The sequence below is a fragment of the Liolophura sinensis genome, chromosome 11, assembly GCF_032854445.1.
Source record: "Liolophura sinensis isolate JHLJ2023 chromosome 11, CUHK_Ljap_v2, whole genome shotgun sequence".
In the NCBI taxonomy this organism is placed as follows: Eukaryota; Metazoa; Mollusca; class Polyplacophora; order Chitonida; family Chitonidae; genus Liolophura; species Liolophura sinensis.
In genome coordinates, this window is record NC_088305.1 from 7,231,515 (window position 1) to 7,248,918 (window position 17,404).

Here is a 17,404-nt window from a genome sequence, read left to right on the forward strand (position 1 = left end):
ATTCTGCGCCTTCTACTTTTCACACAAAAAAAACTACCTATGTGCAGTCAGAGGAAGTTTCTGTTTTCTGTTGGAACAACTATATAATATCTTAAATTTATTTCATTATTTCATTAGTGTTTTGTTCCATACTCAAGCATATTTCATTTATACATGTATGAAAGAGGTTAGCATTATGGTGAGTGGAAATTGGACATAGCCTCGGGGAAACCCATGATCATCCGGTTGCTAACAGACAGAGTTCTAATACATGTACAAATATGGTTTCGTTCACATGGTGAACGGCACAGATGTAACCCTTGTCTCGCACCATATCCTACCTGGGGAACTGAAGGCACTTAATTCCCCTCCCCACCACACTTTTCCTAAAGAGCACCCATTTTTCACGGACAGGCCCTTGGACTCTCGCCTACTTCCATACTTAGCCGCTCTCCCCTCTTTGGAAACGGTTTGGCTGCCTTCATCCCGCCTTTGACAATTTAACATGTTTAAGACTATTGAACTATAAAACATTTCCCACATGTACCATGCAGTCGCCATGTATAATTACACTAACTGCATTGCACCTAAAATTTAGCATTTTTCACCTGAAACATTTTGTTTGACTGGCTGATTCAGGGCCACTTTAGTGTGTGAGTGAGTGCTTGTCAATTTTCAGTCATATTACCACGAAGGAATCCTTAGAGCGAATGTATTGTGCCTCTTTGTTGCAGGACGGATTTCCACCACTCTTTTATTTAGTACTGCTTCAGAGATGCCTTACCGAAGGCAAGTAAGCCACACCACCCGACCATTACACTGATACAGGTCAACCAGTCGTTGCACCATCCCCTTCATGCTGAATGTGAAAATGTGTAATTTCTCTTTTAAGGTCTTAGGTGTGAATTGACACAGGATTTACCCTGGATCTACTGCCTCCCGAAGCGGACGCTCCACCAAGGGCCACTTTAGAGTTTTATGTGACGTTTGATTACTTTGCTACCGATGTATTTATTATCAGGAGAACATTAGTGTCGGCATCAAAAGTATAATTTTACTTAGTAAACACCAGGTGAAATGCAGTAACTGCATTTAGATATTCATGTGTATATTGCCACTGGCCAGGATGTGAACATTAATTCGCAGTATGTATTCGCAGTTAAAAATATCGCAGTATGTAAGTTAAATATGCTTACCTGTCTTATGTGTAACAGTGGATTCCACGCTGAAAACCTTCTGCTTCTTGACAAAATTCACAAAATCTGCAACTCCGCCTCCCACACCAAAATAGTACACCTTAGCTGCCACATATCTGCTATGAGTTAAAGGCTAACTACAGGATTTTAATGAAAGCTTTCCAAACAGAACAGGCAACCTTATACAACTGGTTGCTAAGTATAGCATGGCACAGACAACCGCATGAACCAGAAGCGGAGCAAACCAATGCGGGGGATGGGGAGGGGACTGGTGGGCTAGGGGGCTGGGGGGGGAGGGGGGGCGTTTGGGTTGAGGAAACCAAAGCGAGTGGGGGCGTATGGGTGGAGGAAACCAATGTGGGTGGGGGTGGGGGGGGAGTTTGGGTGGAGGAAACCAAAGCAGGGGGGCTGGGGGAGTTTGGGTTTAGGAAACCAAAGCGAGGACCAGAGTTAACCACAGATCATTGTCAAATTATTGATGGACAAGTGTGATGTGCTCACCATACTCATCCAATGTCGGTGGAATTAAAGACAAAAAGTTTTCAACGAGCGTTGGATGGCCCTGTCACTTAGGCCCATGAACTGTCGAATCACAACAACAAGTAAATCGTAAGTCAACGGTAGACTAGGTTTTGAACCAATCAGAGTGAACAAGTACAACTGACCAACTCCCGACAACGTTAAAAGGATACATTTTTCCAGTCTCTGTGCTGAACTTGTAAAATAAGTGATGGAGTTTCTTGTAGTTGGTTGGTTGATATATTGTCTCTGATGTCAGAATGATATCAAACCTGAAACGTAAGACATCATATTGTTCACATTCGCTTACGTTCAGAATAATCATCATCCTCGCAATACTTTTTGGTACTGGATCTTGGAATTTTCTAACAATTTTATCTGAACATTACACCAATTTTAACTGTTCTATTTATTTATTTATTTGATTGGTGTTTTACACCGTAATCAAGAATATTTCACTTATATGACGGCTGCCGGCAATATGGGAAACCTACGACCAAATTGTTGTTTCATCACATTAATAGTGGAGGAAGGTATGAACGTAAAATCAAAAACTTGGATATCATCTAATTTTTGGATAATATGGATTATCCTGGCAACTTTTCTTGCTGGTTACGTATCTGCATGCTTGGAAAACCCAGAAAATCAGGAAAAATCATTAAAAAGAGTTGGCTCACAAATAAAAATTAAAATAAAATTTGTGTCAACTAATACTAATGAGGTGGTGAAAAATGCATATTTAATTTATAGACCCCAAAAATAAGCTCAAATATCAAGTGTCAAATCTTGATCTGTCAGAAACGGCTTTGTGGAACCAGCCCTATAGGCCTATAAGACTCTGATCTGAATGTGAACTGGCTGCAGCTGCGCAGCTTGATGTAAACAGGTCCTTACCTGGCCTCCTTGTCTTCTAGCAGTGAACTCAATGATCCCCAGTCCCCACAGTAGAAATGACACATGCCCTCCACAACATCCCGAGGGGCGTTCAGTAAACAGTTAGGCATCGTGTAGTCTGTGATCACCTCCTTGTTCTGTAACACACTACTCAGTTAATCTACATAACGGAGAGGGTAAACAGCCATACAGGGCCTACTATAAGGTGCTGTACAGCAGATATTAAAGTCTTTATGTAAAACGGATAGATGTGTCTGTCGGTTACCAGAGACTTGAAATGCCACACAGATGGGAACCAGCATTCTGAGGGTATTTCTTCTGCCACATGTGGGACTGCATGTATACTAAATTAAAATCTGATCATGGCCAATTTAATAAGCTGGTAATTTTGACAACTAAAATTACTTCAGAATTAAGAAGTCATCTTCAAAGTATATTGATCATATCTTGAGCATTAAGTTTCCTGAAAAGGTAGTGAAAATTCTGAGACACGGTAACAAATTAATCATTAGACCTTACTCTGGGGCCCCAGTAGAGCTCACTCTGGGGCCTCAGTAGAGCTCACTCTGGGGCCTCAGTAGAGCTCACTCTGGGGCCTCAGTAGAGCTCACTCTGGGGCCTCAGTAGAGCTCACTCTGGGGCCTCAGTAGAGCTCACTCTGGGGCCTCAGGCATAGAAACTACAAGCAGCAAAATCTGTACCCTTGAAATTAATAAAAGTAATTCAGATATAATTAAGGGGTCAATATCTTCAAAGCATGTTCATCAAGAATATGTACTGAAAACTTAAATAAAACTATAGTCTAGAACTTCATGTATGAAGTCATGAAGTTCTGACCTGAATAAAAAAGTTTAGTACTGTGCCTGGACACCAACAAAGACACCTGGACACCAACAAAGATACCACTCTAACAACACACTGGTTTACTTTGAGACATTATAAAGCTAACAAAAAATGATCATAATTTTGTTGAAACTGGATGAAATGAACAAAAAAAAAACCTGGAGTGTAACATTTCTTGGTGAAGTCATGTACTAAGCTTCAAGTGAGCATAAACAACGGTTTTGAAAGGCAGTCAAGAACAAGACAAAAATGGTCATACTATCACTGAATGAATAAAACAGAATAAAACTCAAAACATGATCTTTAACTCATCATGCTGAATCCAAGTACTATGTTTTAATTCAATATGAACAATGTTGAAAAAAGTCAGGAAAACAGTCAAAGTACAAAAAAACATGACTAAAACAGTCATAATTGATTTGCAGGCAAAAACTTTGTTTTAGCATATGCTTGTAACTTCAGTTTCTATTTGAAATTTTATACTGATCACTAAAACTGCAGATCAATATTTGTCACATTTTATCACTTTTCTGTAGGCAATCTTCTTTACAACAGAAAGTAAACAACCTAAAGCTTTAACCCAAAAATTGCTGTATCAGGAACAAATAAGTATTATAAAATATAACTTGGGGCATGTTTGGTGCTAAAACTTACAATTCCCCATTAGGATATCATCTTACACTTTATTAAGAACAACAGAACTTAGGCCAAATTTGTATCTTTGTCATGAACACTATGAACGTATTTCATGCACAAAAGTCCTCTCATATCCTAATTTTCAGAATGAAAAACAAGAAACAAATATCCTCCCACTGTAACACGAAGGCCTTAGTTACCAAAGAATGAACTAAGCAGGATGAAAATGTTTACTTGTACAACTCACATAGTCCTGGAAGGTGACATTTGCCTGGTGTGTGAGGGTGTACAGACCGGGTAGTCCTGCTCCACAGCCTAGCTGATGAGGAGAAAATACACCCTGTTATAATACATGCTGGAAGGTGACATTAGCCTGTTGTGTGAGGGTGCACAGACTGGGTAGTCCTGCTCCACAGCCTAGCTGATGAGGAGAAAATACATTCTGTTATAATACATGCTGGAAGATGACATAGCCTCCTGTGTGAGGGTGTACAGACCGGGTAGTCCTGCTCCACAGCCTAGCTGATGAGGAGAAAATACATTCTGTTATAATACATGCTGGAAGATGACATAGCCTCCTGTGTGAGGGTGTACAGACCGGGTAGTCCTGCTCCACAGCCTAGCTGATGAGGAGAAAATACACTCTGTTATAATACATGCTGGAAGGTGACATTAGCCTGTTGTGTGAGGGTGTACAGACTGGGTATTCCTGCTCCACAGCCGAGCTGATTAGGAGAAAATACACCCAGTTATAATACATGCTGGAAGGTGGCATTAGCCTGTTGTGTGAGGGCATACAGACTGATGAAGAGTAAGTACACTCTGTTATAATACATGCTGGAAGGTGACATTAGCCTGTTGTGTGAGGGCGTACAGGCCGGGGAGTCCTGCTCCACAGCCTAGCTGATGAGGAGAAAATACACCCTGTTATAATACATGCTGGAAGGTGACATTAGCCTGGTGTGTGAGGGTGTACAGACTGGGTAGTCCTGCTCCACAGCCTAGCTGATGAGGAGAAAATACACCCTGTTATAATACATGCTGGAAGGTGACATTAACCTGTTGTGTGAGGGCATATAGACTGATGAAGAGAAAATACACTCTGTTATAATACATGCTGGAAGGTGACATTTGCCTGTTGTGTGAGGGCGTACAGGCCGGGAAGTCCTGCTCCACAGCCTAGCTGATGAGGAGAAAATACACTCTGCTATAATACATGCTGGAAGGGAACATAAGGCTGTTGTGTGAGGGCGTACAGACTGGGTAGTCCTGCTCCACAGCCTAGCTGATGAGGAGAAAATACACCCTGTTATAATACATGCTGGAAGGTAACATAAGGCTGTTGTGTGAGGGCGTACAGACTGGGTAGTCCTGCTCCACACTCTAGCTGATGAGGAGAAAATACACTCTGCTATAATACATGCTGGAAGGTGACATTAACCTGTTGTGTGAGGGCATATAGACTGATGAAGAGAAAATACACTCTGTTATAATACATGCTGGAAGGTGACATTTGCCTGTTGTGTGAGGGCGTACAGGCCGGGAAGTCCTGCTCCACAGCCTAGCTGATGAGGAGAAAATACACTCTGCTATAATACATGCTGGAAGGGAACATAAGGCTGTTGTGTGAGGGCGTACAGACTGGGTAGTCCTGCTCCACAGCCTAGCTGATGAGGAGAAAATACACTCTGTTATAATACATGCTGGAAGGTGACATTAGCCTGCTGTGTGAGGGTGTACAGACTGGGTAGTCCTGCTCCACAGCCTAGCTGATGAGGAGAAAATACACCCTGTTATAATACATGCTGGAAGGTGACAGCCTGCTGTGTGAGGGTGTACAGACTGGGTAGTCCTGCTCCACAGCCTAGCTGATGAGGAGAAAATACACCCTGTTATAATACATGCTGGAAAGTGACATTGGCCTGTTGTGTGAGGGCATACAGACTGATGAAGAGAAAGTACACTCTGTTATAATACATGCTGGAAGATGACCTTAGCCTGCGGTGTGAGGGCGTACAGGCCGGGGAGTCCTGCTCCACAGCCCAGTTGATGAGGAGAAAATACACTCTGTTATAATACATGCTGGAAGGTGACATTAGCCTGTTGTGTGAGGGCATACAGACCGGGTAGTCCTGCTCCACAGCCTAGCTGATGAAGAGAAAATACACCCTGTTATAATACATGCTGGAGGGTGACATTAGCCTGTTGTGTGAGGGTGCACAGACCGGGTAGTCCTGCTCCACAGCCTAGCTGATGAGGAGAAAATACACTCTGTTATAATACATGCTGGAAGGTGACATTAGCCTGTTGTGTGAGGGTGTACAGACTGGGTATTCCTGCTCCACAGCCCAGCTGATGAGGAGAAAATACACCCTGTTATAATACATGCTGGAAGGTGACATTAGCTTGTTGTGTGAGGGTGCACAGACCGGGTAGTCCTGCTCCACAGCCTAGCTGATGAGGAGAAAATACACCCTGTTATAATACATGCTGGAAGGTGACATTAGCCTGTTGTGTGAGGGTGTACAGACCGGGTAGTGCTGTTCCACAGCCTAGCTGATGAGGAGAAAAGACACCCTGTTATAATACATGCTGGAAGGTGACATTAGCCTGTTGTGTGAGGGTGTACAGACCGGGTAGTGCTGTTCCACAGCCTAGCTGATGAGGAGAAAATACACCCTGTTATAATACATGCTGGAAGGTCACATTAGCCTGTGAGGGCGTATAGGGCCAGGAAATTATCATGCGTTAGACAACAGAACAATCCCCACAGCATTTATAAATTGTGAACATAAGCAAAGCCTATTTTAGGAAACATGAGGCTGTGAAGCTGAGTTTTGTAGAAACTCCCATGTCATTTAGACAGTATTTTAACTTTTCCATGCCAGTAAAGCAAGCAGGCCAAGTAAAATAACAAAAGCTTGGATACCTGTGGGCTGAATCAATCTTTGGTACTGTATTTTTCATGAGTTAAAAAAAACAAAAAATAAATACAGTAAACAAATACAAAAAGTAGATAAGCCTCTGAAATATTGCTATACATATACCTCCAAAACGCTGAGTCCTCGAAATGCAATCTCTAAACTGCTCAGGTGATTCACCAGATCCAATGAACATTCCCAAACCTTCAGACCACCTGTGTGGGGGAGAAATAAACCAGAGTTTTACAGGTACATGTCTAATATCAACTTGATCATACCTGAAACATTCAGTCAAAGGCTCACAAATAATCAGAACTTGCCAATGCTGCTAAATACATGTGTGTTTATATCACAGATGCTGTACGGTTTTGCAGCTTCATTATTAGACTCAAATGTTTTACCTACTTCTTTAGTCTTTGTTTCTATGAAGAGGCTCATGTGTGTGGTTAAATATGAGAAAGTTTGTTAATAACTTAAAACTGAAGTTAATAACTTAAAACTAAAGTTTAACTCAAGGACTCTGGTTCCTCCACCCATAAAAACTGACTGGACAGACATTGTACATGCAGAAGTGAAAACTTTTTGAATATGGTGTTTTATTTATTTATTTTTTTATTTGATTGCTGTTTTACACCGTACTCAAGAATATTTCACTTATACGATGACGGTCAGCATTATGGTGGGTGGAAACCGGGCAGAGCCCAGGGGAAACCTACGACCATCCACAGGTTGCTGGCAGACCTTCCCACTTACGGCCGGAGAGGAAGCCAGCGTGAGCTGGACTTGAACTCACAGCGACCGCATTGCTGAGTCATTACGCTGCGATAGCGCACTAACCAACTGAGCCACGGAGGCCCCAATATGGCGTTTTAAACAATAAGTAATCAAATAAATAAAAAAATAAATATGTGCATGAGAAATTCGATCAGCTCTTTTCTCTTAGTTCACTGTATACTCCCCACAAAGTAAGAGGACATGCCGTTAGCACTATATTCTTAAAATCGAAACACAAACCAAACTGTAGCATACATGTATGAATCAAAGTAAAAAATGTGTTTTCATTTCAAATTTCAATGTCTTCAGGGGCATGATTTATCTTTAATGTTTTCTTCACAAAGTACAGACTAAAAAAAATTGTTTTACGGGCAAAATAAATCTTTTCTTCAATGTGAGAGAGGGTATAAAAAATAAAACCAAAACCTGAAAATTGTCTAACTTGTGGATAAATGTAGATTATCTAGAACACTTCACATGATTGAATAGCCTTTTAAAACAGGAAAATTATTCATCAGCACTGGACAACATAAAAGGTGGATTTTCTGTTTTATTTTTATTCTATTTCTGATCTCTTATTTAGATGGTCCATAAAAATTTGCGAAAGAAAAACAGTTTAACCTTCATACACTCCTGGTAGCAGATCTGACTGAGTGGAGACAGCCTGTGAGATGGCAGACAGTTCACAACTCTCAGCACAAAGCTGCTCCTCAACTTCCTGACAATCCAGGTACCTAAGCGTTGTCTGTTCATTACAGACGAACAGGTGCTTTGTAACACCCTCAAACTTCTGAAATGCATGAAAACAGTATACCAACTATCATAAAGGTGAGCTGCAAAGGTTTTTAATATACGTGTACCTCAGAAGTAAACAAAGTTTGCAGAGTAAATATGTGGTGATGACTGAGTTGCATTTCTATTATTTTGCGTATGTACACAGCAATTTGTAGCTCAAGTTTGACCAAATATAAAACACAAGTCTTGGTAGTCCATAATGAATACTTTGGGATTTTGGATCATTGTGATGTCAAAATGTCATCCATCTCACTGTCAAGGACTTCACAAAAATTGTTACATTTTCATCACAAATACAGTGTAGGAATGATATGCAAAGAGAAATAAAAACAATACCAGAAAATACAGAAGCCTTGTATATACTCTAATAAGCCATTTTCGCATTTCACACAGCCACCATTTCTTTTAACAGAAATGTCGTGAAATCTCGCATTACAAGGAAGCTGGGTTATAATTTTCACACAACAGCTTATGCTTTAACCTAGCAACAGCAGGCTTATACTACATTAAATATCTGTTTCACTGATTGTTGTTTCATTGCACTGGAAATTGTTTACCCATTCGCAGTAATTTCTGCGAAATTAAGGGAAAACACAAGGGAAAAACTGAAAATGCCAAGCAAACTGTGCTACTTTGAAAGGTTGCTGTTTTATTGGCTGTGAAAAGCAGCACCACTCTTACACTTCAAAGGTCACTGTCCGCAACTGGGTGATAATTAGACTACCACTGCTCTAACTTTCCAGTTATTTCCTGCATTGGCTATTCCATATTTTTGTAATACATAGGTTAATACCCTTTTAAAGGATTTACCTCCCTTGACAATAGGTATGTGCCCTTACCATGTATTTCAGTATTACAGCATATGGGACTATTGAAAATATTGCCTTTTACTTTGTCAGTTTCTCAATGCACAAAAGCATATTATAATAATTTCAAAGTAGTTAACTTTACCAGAAATTTTACAAGCCGATTTTTAGTCACAGCTGATCACTGTAGTTGTATAAATTTCAGCACACCAGTGCATCCAAATGCTAGCAGCATTGCATAGTTGAACTTAAACCAAAGGGGGGTAATCCATGAAAAGGGAAGTAATCTATATACATGTACATGTATTACAAAAGCACAGAATAGACATCAGACAATGTTTCGCAGGTGATCTATGGCATAGGGCTTTCTGGGCTTAGAATCCATCCTGAACCAATTATCAGTCTGTCCCTCCACCTCTTCCCCCCGCCAGGTAAAACTAACAAATGATCCAAAATGGTACGTCACCTTAAGATCTGCACAGAGAGTCATTTCTTCGGCAGAGTTCTTGTCAGTCTGACTTTTTACAACTGGTGTCCCCTCATCCTCCTCATCTGAAACAAAAAAACACTCATGAGCATTCATTTAAATGGTTTTGTATCTCATTTCTTCACTTTAAATTATTTACTTTTATTTATTTATTCATTTACTTTCATTTTATGTATTTTGTTTGTATGTTGCATGACGTTAGTGTACCTGTATCTCCATGGATGTGGGCCTGAGAATGTTTGAAAACAAAACCAATTCAATTTGTCTACCTAAACCAGCTCCATGCCCAAACAATGGTTTTCAAAGCTCAGGAAAACCCAACACTGGTCGCAGAGCATTTTATCGATGTGGCATTGTACAATACAGAGTATTCTTTGCGTGATTTTATGTAAAATTTCCAAAAATATCTAAGCTGTTGTGGGTAGACCCTACATAAGTTCATAACATACTGGCCTACATGCATGACGAATGAAAACTGAAAACTGAAAATTACATTTTCTAACGGTTTTGACTTCAACATCGTTTTCTCCGCAGCTGTTACTTGTGGAAGGATCGGGAAAATTGAATTTGAACATCTTAGTTTATATGTAAATCACTAAACTCAAAATCAAGATCTCCAAATGCAACACCACCATCTCACCACACGTGTGTTTTACGGGTTGCAGTCTGTCAAAGATGTAAGGCGTGCGTCTATTGGTGAATTTATTTACCTCTCGTACCTTGCTTTGGACTGAGCCAATTGCAGCCAGCGTAACATTCAAAACATTTTCCCTTGAGTGTACAAAATGGGGGTGGATGATAACACACGTGTGTTGTGTTTTCGACAAATTGTCCCTCATAGAAATGCCCTTTCTCTCTCCGTGGACGGAAAGCTGGGTCTGTGCACCAGCACGGGGTTATATATAATGGTTGGTGGCATAGTGTTTCATTTATTGCGTTGTATTTTTCCAGTGAAATACAGGTGCACTTGCGCTGGAGTTGTCTTTGTCAGCCAGTTTCAAATTCTCAGTTTCACATCACAGTTCTCAGACTGTGAGTGAACTTGATTTGATTTGTTTATTTGATTGGTGTTTTACGCCGTACTCAAGAATATTTCACTTATGCCACGGCGGCCAGCATTATGGTGGGAGGAAACCGGGCAGAGCCCAAGCGAAATCCACGACCATCCGCAGATTTCTGCAGACCTTCCCACTCACTTACACTGAACAACCATGGATGGTATGAACATTTTTTCCTCTGACAGTTGCTTTTCTAGTGATTCCACTCAACTATAACTTTGCTTGAATCAAATGCAACATTTTAACCAGTAATAATTCATGAATTCATAAAAGCATATTAAAAATAAATAGAAAGTAATGCTGTTTATGGAATACACAGATACCTTCATATGTATATTTGAACATTCTTACTGGTGTCTTATGCAAGACTCATGATCACTTTTATAATGTCAGATTTATGGCTCATGTACATATGGTTAGAGCAAGGGAACAGGACTGGTTGTCTCCATGTCAGTATAATGTGTCTGGGTGGGGTGCCATATCTGGTGTCTTCAGCATGACATTTCAGTGTTGGACTCACCCTGCCAGAAGAAGACACAGTATTCGTACACACACTTAATGACTCCATGTCGCCATATGACTGAAATATTGTTAAGTACGACGTTAAACCCCAAGCATTTACTTACACCTACATATTACTGTATTTACTCGTGTAGTTTTTATTTCAACTATGCTGAAATCGCCCTTGACATTCAGTTTGTAAACCATGGGTTTACTCCTGAAGGGACGTTTAATCATTTCTGATAGTTGCAAATGAATGTTTCGTCTATATTAATAAAAATAATATAGACTTATAGGATTCATAAAACGTGCAATTTTCATTTGCTAATATGCAGTTTAGGTTGTGTGCTAACTTTCAAGAGTAGAAAAAATGTTAACATTCTTGTGGCGTGAAAATGAGGTCAAACTACCACCTTCAAGTCATGTAAGTACCCAGTGGCCGGATGAGTCAGGAAATTAATAGGCCTACAATGAAGATTAAGGTGGCGTCGATAGTGACAGCTGCAAATACAACTCAGTTGTCCAAGAACCTAAGTAAAGGGACACAGTCCCACTATGTTTTCAACATGAACGATCAGTGCGAAAATTTCCGACCTTTGACCAAAAATATCCATATAAGCAGGGAGGATGTAAAAAAAAGGTGTAAACTGCAAGCCTACACATCCATCTACCCACCCACCCCGACAAAAAAATAAGCGGGATTTATGTTTTGGCATAGTTCACAATGTTTTACGTTGCTTTTCATGAATCCTTTAACATGTATATGTAGAAAATGTAAAGAAATATTCTCTTGTCTCAGAATCGCAGGGTGGATATTAGAGGACAAATTTGCTCATTATCTCGGCTGTTACAAAAACAATTTTATTTCATCTTTCAGACGTTGTTGCGGCAAGCCAATCAGACGGCACAACGAAGCGTAACAGAAATTCAGCTGAAATCTCCGGACTCTCCACCTCAGTTTGATGTCGGACTGAAGACGGAGAAGCTGGTGAACTCATTTGCAAAAGGTTCAGACTATGAACATGTAAAACGTCTCAGGCCATACTCGTTTTCACTCTGAATAATTGATGTTAATGAATTCATAATGTTTTGTTATTTTGGGTTGTGGGGGGGGGATGGGGGGAGGGGAGGTACATGTACGTGCATGTTGTGAAACAATTAATTTGAGCATGTATGTACAGTAGCTATATGGGGCCCCTGTGGCTCAGTTGGTCGGCATGCTAGTGCAGCGTATGACCCAGGAGCCTTTCACCAATGCGGTTGCTGTGAGTTTCAAGTCTAACTCATGCTGGCTTCCTCTCCAGCCATGTAGGAGAAGGTCTGCCAGCTAACTGTGGATGGTCGTGGGTTTCCGCCCACCATAATGCTGGCTGTCGTCGTATGAGTGAAATATTCTAGAGTGCGGCGTAAAGCACCTATTGAATAAATAAATAAATACAGTAGCTAAAGTCCACAGTAATTGACACACATGATGTACATGTACCATAGTCTTTGAGACTTGTACAATTATCTAAGTGGCAGAGCAAAACTTCGCAAGTCAGGTTTCTTATAACCTTTTCCAGGTCAGGGGCCTCCAGCGCAATGACCCATCAGCCTCTGGCAAATGCTGTTGCTGTTAGTTCAAGTCCAGATCATGCTGACTTTTTCTCCAATCATACATGTACATGGAAAGGTCTGGAATGGTTATGGGTTTCCCCCTGTCTCCGCCTGGTTGCCTTCCAACATAATTCTGGCTGTATGAAAATATTCTCAAATATGGTATAAAAATGTAAAACACCAATCATATAAATAAATTAAGCTGTTATCCAACAGAGTTGCCGCAGTCCACGCTGCCAGTCTTTTGCCACTTCTGGTAGCTTGACGTGTATAAAGTTCATAATAATGGGGAAAAATGTGGAAAAAAATTGGCAGGAATAAACTGGATTTGAACCACAGACCGCTAGATACATTGTCCATTGCACCTTGTGTAAAACAAGTGAAAAGAAAAGAAACATTGATCTCAGACAGCAGTGCTGTGCTATAGGTATAGCTGTCGAGGACAGCAATTTCGGGGGTCGGCTCTGCACGCTTGGCATAAATTCCATGCTGAATAGTAAAAGTAAGAACAAACAAAAAGCAAAAATGTAAAGGAATGTACTGGATTTGAACCCTAGACTACCAGGCAGTCCAGCGTAGAGATTAGGCAGCTTTTATCTTCTACTGATAACTGAGAAGAAAAGACAGAAACAATATATTGTTGCATAGCAGGTGCCAAATTCATAATTCGGAGGTCAAAGTATTTTCAGAAATGTTTCTGTTTGTTACAGTTGTGCAGTTTTTAGAGTTGACCTACTTTTGAGCTAATTTCACTGGCCAGTTACAGCATAATTTGCATACCAGACTCAATTAGTTTTGGAATCTTTGTAGGGCCATCCTCTTAAAAACTGCTAAGAAAAATTTCATGTCAATAGCTTCATCTGTTTTGGAGAAGACGATTTTTTAAGCTTATCAGTAAAATTCAAAATGGCTGCTAAATCATGTGACTGGCCAAACAATACAATATGTCACCACTTGCTTCATCTGTTTGTTGTTAAAAGTTTTTCTACCTTTACCATTTTTGGCAATATTGCAATTTTACGAGCTGACTAAGAATAATAAAAGAAATCTGAACGATTTCAAGAGGTGTCCCACTAGGATAGTGTGAACCCCTAATTAAGAAATAAATAAAAAATAAAAGTTAAATGTCATAGTACCATGTCCGCTTCGGGACCGGTAGATCCAGGATCAATCCTTGGTCGAGTCACACCTAAGACTTTAAAAGAGGAAGTTGTAACTTCCTCGCTTGGCGTTCAGCATGAAGGGGATAGTGCAACGACTGGTTGACCCGTATCAGTATAATGGCTCGGGCGGGGCGGCTTACTTGCCTTCGGTAAGTCGTCTCAGTGATGCAGCACTAAATAAAAGAGCAGTGGAAATCCGTCCTGCAACAAGGAGGCACATTACACGTGCATGCACCCTAATGATTCCTTCGTCGTCATATGACTGAAAAATTGTTGAGTACGACGTTAAACCCCAAGCACTCACTCACTCACTCACTCACAGTACCATGTGATTTAGAAGAAAAAGTATGAAAATTAAATATTTGTGAAAGTGGGCGATATCATCTGATGTCAAAGGCTCCTAACTTGTTCAGTCAGGTAAATGATCTTGGTGGCTTATCCTGGACACTCCAATTTTCCTCCTCCTGCAATAGCATAAGTGGAGAATTCTTTAAAAAAAAAAAAAAAATTTAAAACAACTTGTAAAAAAAAAAAAATTAAAACAACTTGTAAGTAAATAAATACTGCATTTGACATAAAATTTTTGTCAGTGATAGGGTAACTTAAAGTGTGTTGCCCTATTTGGTAATGTTGAAAATGAAAACAACCCAAAGGCATTAATTTATTGTGTCTAAAATGTGTAGTAAGTTGAATAACTTCAGCCATGGTTTAATTCGTCTATTTAAAATTCAATTTACTGTAGTTCACCCAAAGTTTGTTGTCAAAATGCACTTTCAGATGCATACTATGGCCTTAATGTGATACTTTTGGTGCCAGACAAAGTTTTTCTAATAAGAAATTAATCAAACTGGAAAAACACCGTGAAATATAGTGATTTACAATGTTTATTTATTAATTTATTAATTTAATTGATGTTTTATGCTGTACTCAAGAATATTTCAGTTATATGACAGCGACCAGCATCAAGTGGGAGGAAACTGGGCAAAGCCCAGAGGAAACCTACAACCATCCGCAGGTTGCAGCCAGACCTTCTATCTACAATGTAATTTTACCCTTATTTCTCTTCACGTTTGTGCTGACAGAAGATCAGGATAAGGTTGGGCTGGACACTACACTGAAACAGACGCTGTTAGACGCAGACTCTGTCAGCTTCCATTACAAGACAGTGCGATGGTCTCCAGAGGGTATGACAGAAGTGGGCGGGTAACTATGAGCAACTCGCACTCCTCCTGCTGAACAGATAGAATGAGTTCTTCTGCACACTTATCGCTATTTGGCTAAAATATTGCCAATGTGGCTTTAAAGCTTGTTGCTTCTTTCATCCAATTCTCTCAATTCGTGATTGACTCTAGTCATGAAAGAAAATTTACGGCGCAATTGAATGAGTTCAGTATTATGAATACATTAAATTAAGGAAGGCACAGAAGCAAAGTGGTATCACGATTTGGCGTACAAACTGGACCACCATATTATTAAGGAAATGCATACTCATGGTTTTCATTTCTATTTAAAAATGCATTTGCTTATTTTACTAGTTTTGAAGAATGTGAATGTTGTTGTGGTTTACAGGTGCCTGCTGGCTCGCCTTACATCCGCAAACAGGGTCTACATCTATAAAGAGGAGGAGAAAGCACGCCCAGAATGGGAGGAGGTAAAAGAGGTCTCCGTTAAACCTTCTGATATGCTCTGTTTCATTAACCCACATGCACAGTGTACAGCTTTAGCTGATGTCGTACCCTGAGGGTTGTCATCCATTAATGGGGAAAGCAATGTTAAAGTAAATATTAGGGGAGCTCAGGTTTTGTACACATGTGTAGCACAATAACTGTAACAGTAACTTTTTTAATACAATGCAATTTTTTTAATAATCAATTCAGACATCTCGATCTTAACCATTTAAGCCTGGTTTTAAGACAGGTCTTGACATTATAGTAGCTCTTTAAGGGCTGTACCACTGACCTTCCATGCCAATCAGACAAATGGTGCCTGTTTCCTGTTTCTCCCTGCTCCAGGTTGTTGACTTATCTCAGCTGTACAACCAGTGTCTAATGGATGGCTGGCCTGTGCTCAACAAGTTTAGTGTCTCCTTCAAAGATATAGAGAGCAGAATCTATTCAATGGCTGCCACAGGTAAGTTTGATGAAAGCATATTGAAAAATATGTAATTTTGATGGTAAAACTGTTCTGTAATGTTAAAACTGTTCTCTGATGTTAAAACTGTTCTCTGATGTTAAAACTGTTCTCTGTTATTCTCCTACAGGTTAAGGAATGTTATGTAGACTGATCTGACCGTTTTGTTATCCCAGGATAACTATATTCACATTTTTGTGTTTGGACTGGCACTCACATGGCTTGCTCACATTCACAGCTGTGGGATGCTCATTAAAGTTTCAGAAAGTTGATTTATACTGAACCCCTGCGGCCTGTTCTTTTACCGTTTTACAATGTTTAGGGTCCTAGACCACCAGATTGTTAAAATCCTGAGCTGTTGATCATTTCAAAGTTATATATCCGTCCATATTTACATTTATTAAAGTTCAACATCTCTTCTCATTTCAAGTTTCATAATGACCACTGCCTTCTGCCTGTTATGATGCTGGATACATGTACATGGCTATCCTGGTTCCTGGGCCTCATGACTGCAAACAGTAGGAATATGTGGCCCAGGCATCTGGATGATCAACTGCTCAGGGTTTTAATGGAATGAGCCTGCGTGTTCAAAACTACATGTTATTATGGACCTGTTGGTGAAAATCGCCAGAGACCCATTATAGAGACCTGACAAAATGTGAAGAAATTGCCGGAAGTAGTTTCATCCAAGTACGTTTTCATCCATGTCCTTGAGCTTAATGAAATAGTGTGCATGTTGTGATCAAATTTTAGAAATTTCCTTTCGTGATGTTTTCTTCATTGTCTGTTGGGATTTATATTTTATGATTATGCACCGAAAAAAAAAATTAGTTATGTTTGGAGTCGTGCTTTCATTTATTTTTTCGTTTAGTTTCGTGTCACGAAAGGTTATCGATTGCGCTTGCGCTATTTTGAGGATAGAGACAGTAAATGCGATAGACCAGTCGATACCTTGATTGCCTGTGATAGTGTATGTAGCAAAAAGATGTGAACATCCACAGGTTGCTGACAGACCTTCCCACATATGGCTGGAGTGGAAGACAGCATGAGCTGGATTTGAACTCACTGCGACCACATTGGTGAGAGGCTCCTAGGTCATTACACTG

General features: G+C 40.1%; 2 protein-coding genes across 2 annotated transcripts in view; one reads left to right on the forward strand and one right to left on the reverse strand.

The window, feature by feature from the left end:
• Positions 1 to 266: 266 nt before the first annotated feature.
• On the reverse strand, positions 267 to 10,425 carry LOC135477807 (uncharacterized). The gene is made up of 12 exons (XM_064758011.1): positions 10,392 to 10,425; positions 9,830 to 9,915; positions 8,384 to 8,552; positions 7,115 to 7,203; positions 6,453 to 6,521; positions 5,870 to 5,935; positions 4,902 to 4,970; positions 4,315 to 4,386; positions 2,589 to 2,743; positions 1,868 to 1,966; positions 1,176 to 1,291; positions 267 to 469 (listed from the first exon to the last, which is right to left on the reverse strand). The coding sequence occupies exons 1-12, from the start codon at positions 10,423 to 10,425 to the stop codon at positions 384 to 386; spliced, it is 1,110 nt and encodes a 369-aa protein (XP_064614081.1). The 3' UTR covers positions 267 to 383.
• Positions 10,426 to 10,636: 211 nt separating this feature from the next.
• Positions 10,637 to 17,404, forward strand: part of LOC135477677 (general transcription factor 3C polypeptide 4-like) — a 32,969-nt gene continuing 26,201 nt past the window's right edge. The window contains exons 1-5 of the mRNA XM_064757863.1: positions 10,637 to 10,758; positions 12,287 to 12,416; positions 15,251 to 15,371; positions 15,738 to 15,819; positions 16,181 to 16,298. Of these exons, the coding sequence (XP_064613933.1) occupies positions 10,756 to 10,758; positions 12,287 to 12,416; positions 15,251 to 15,371; positions 15,738 to 15,819; positions 16,181 to 16,298 (454 nt within the window). The 5' untranslated portion in view covers positions 10,637 to 10,755. The remainder of the gene's footprint in view (positions 10,759 to 12,286; positions 12,417 to 15,250; positions 15,372 to 15,737; positions 15,820 to 16,180; positions 16,299 to 17,404) is intronic.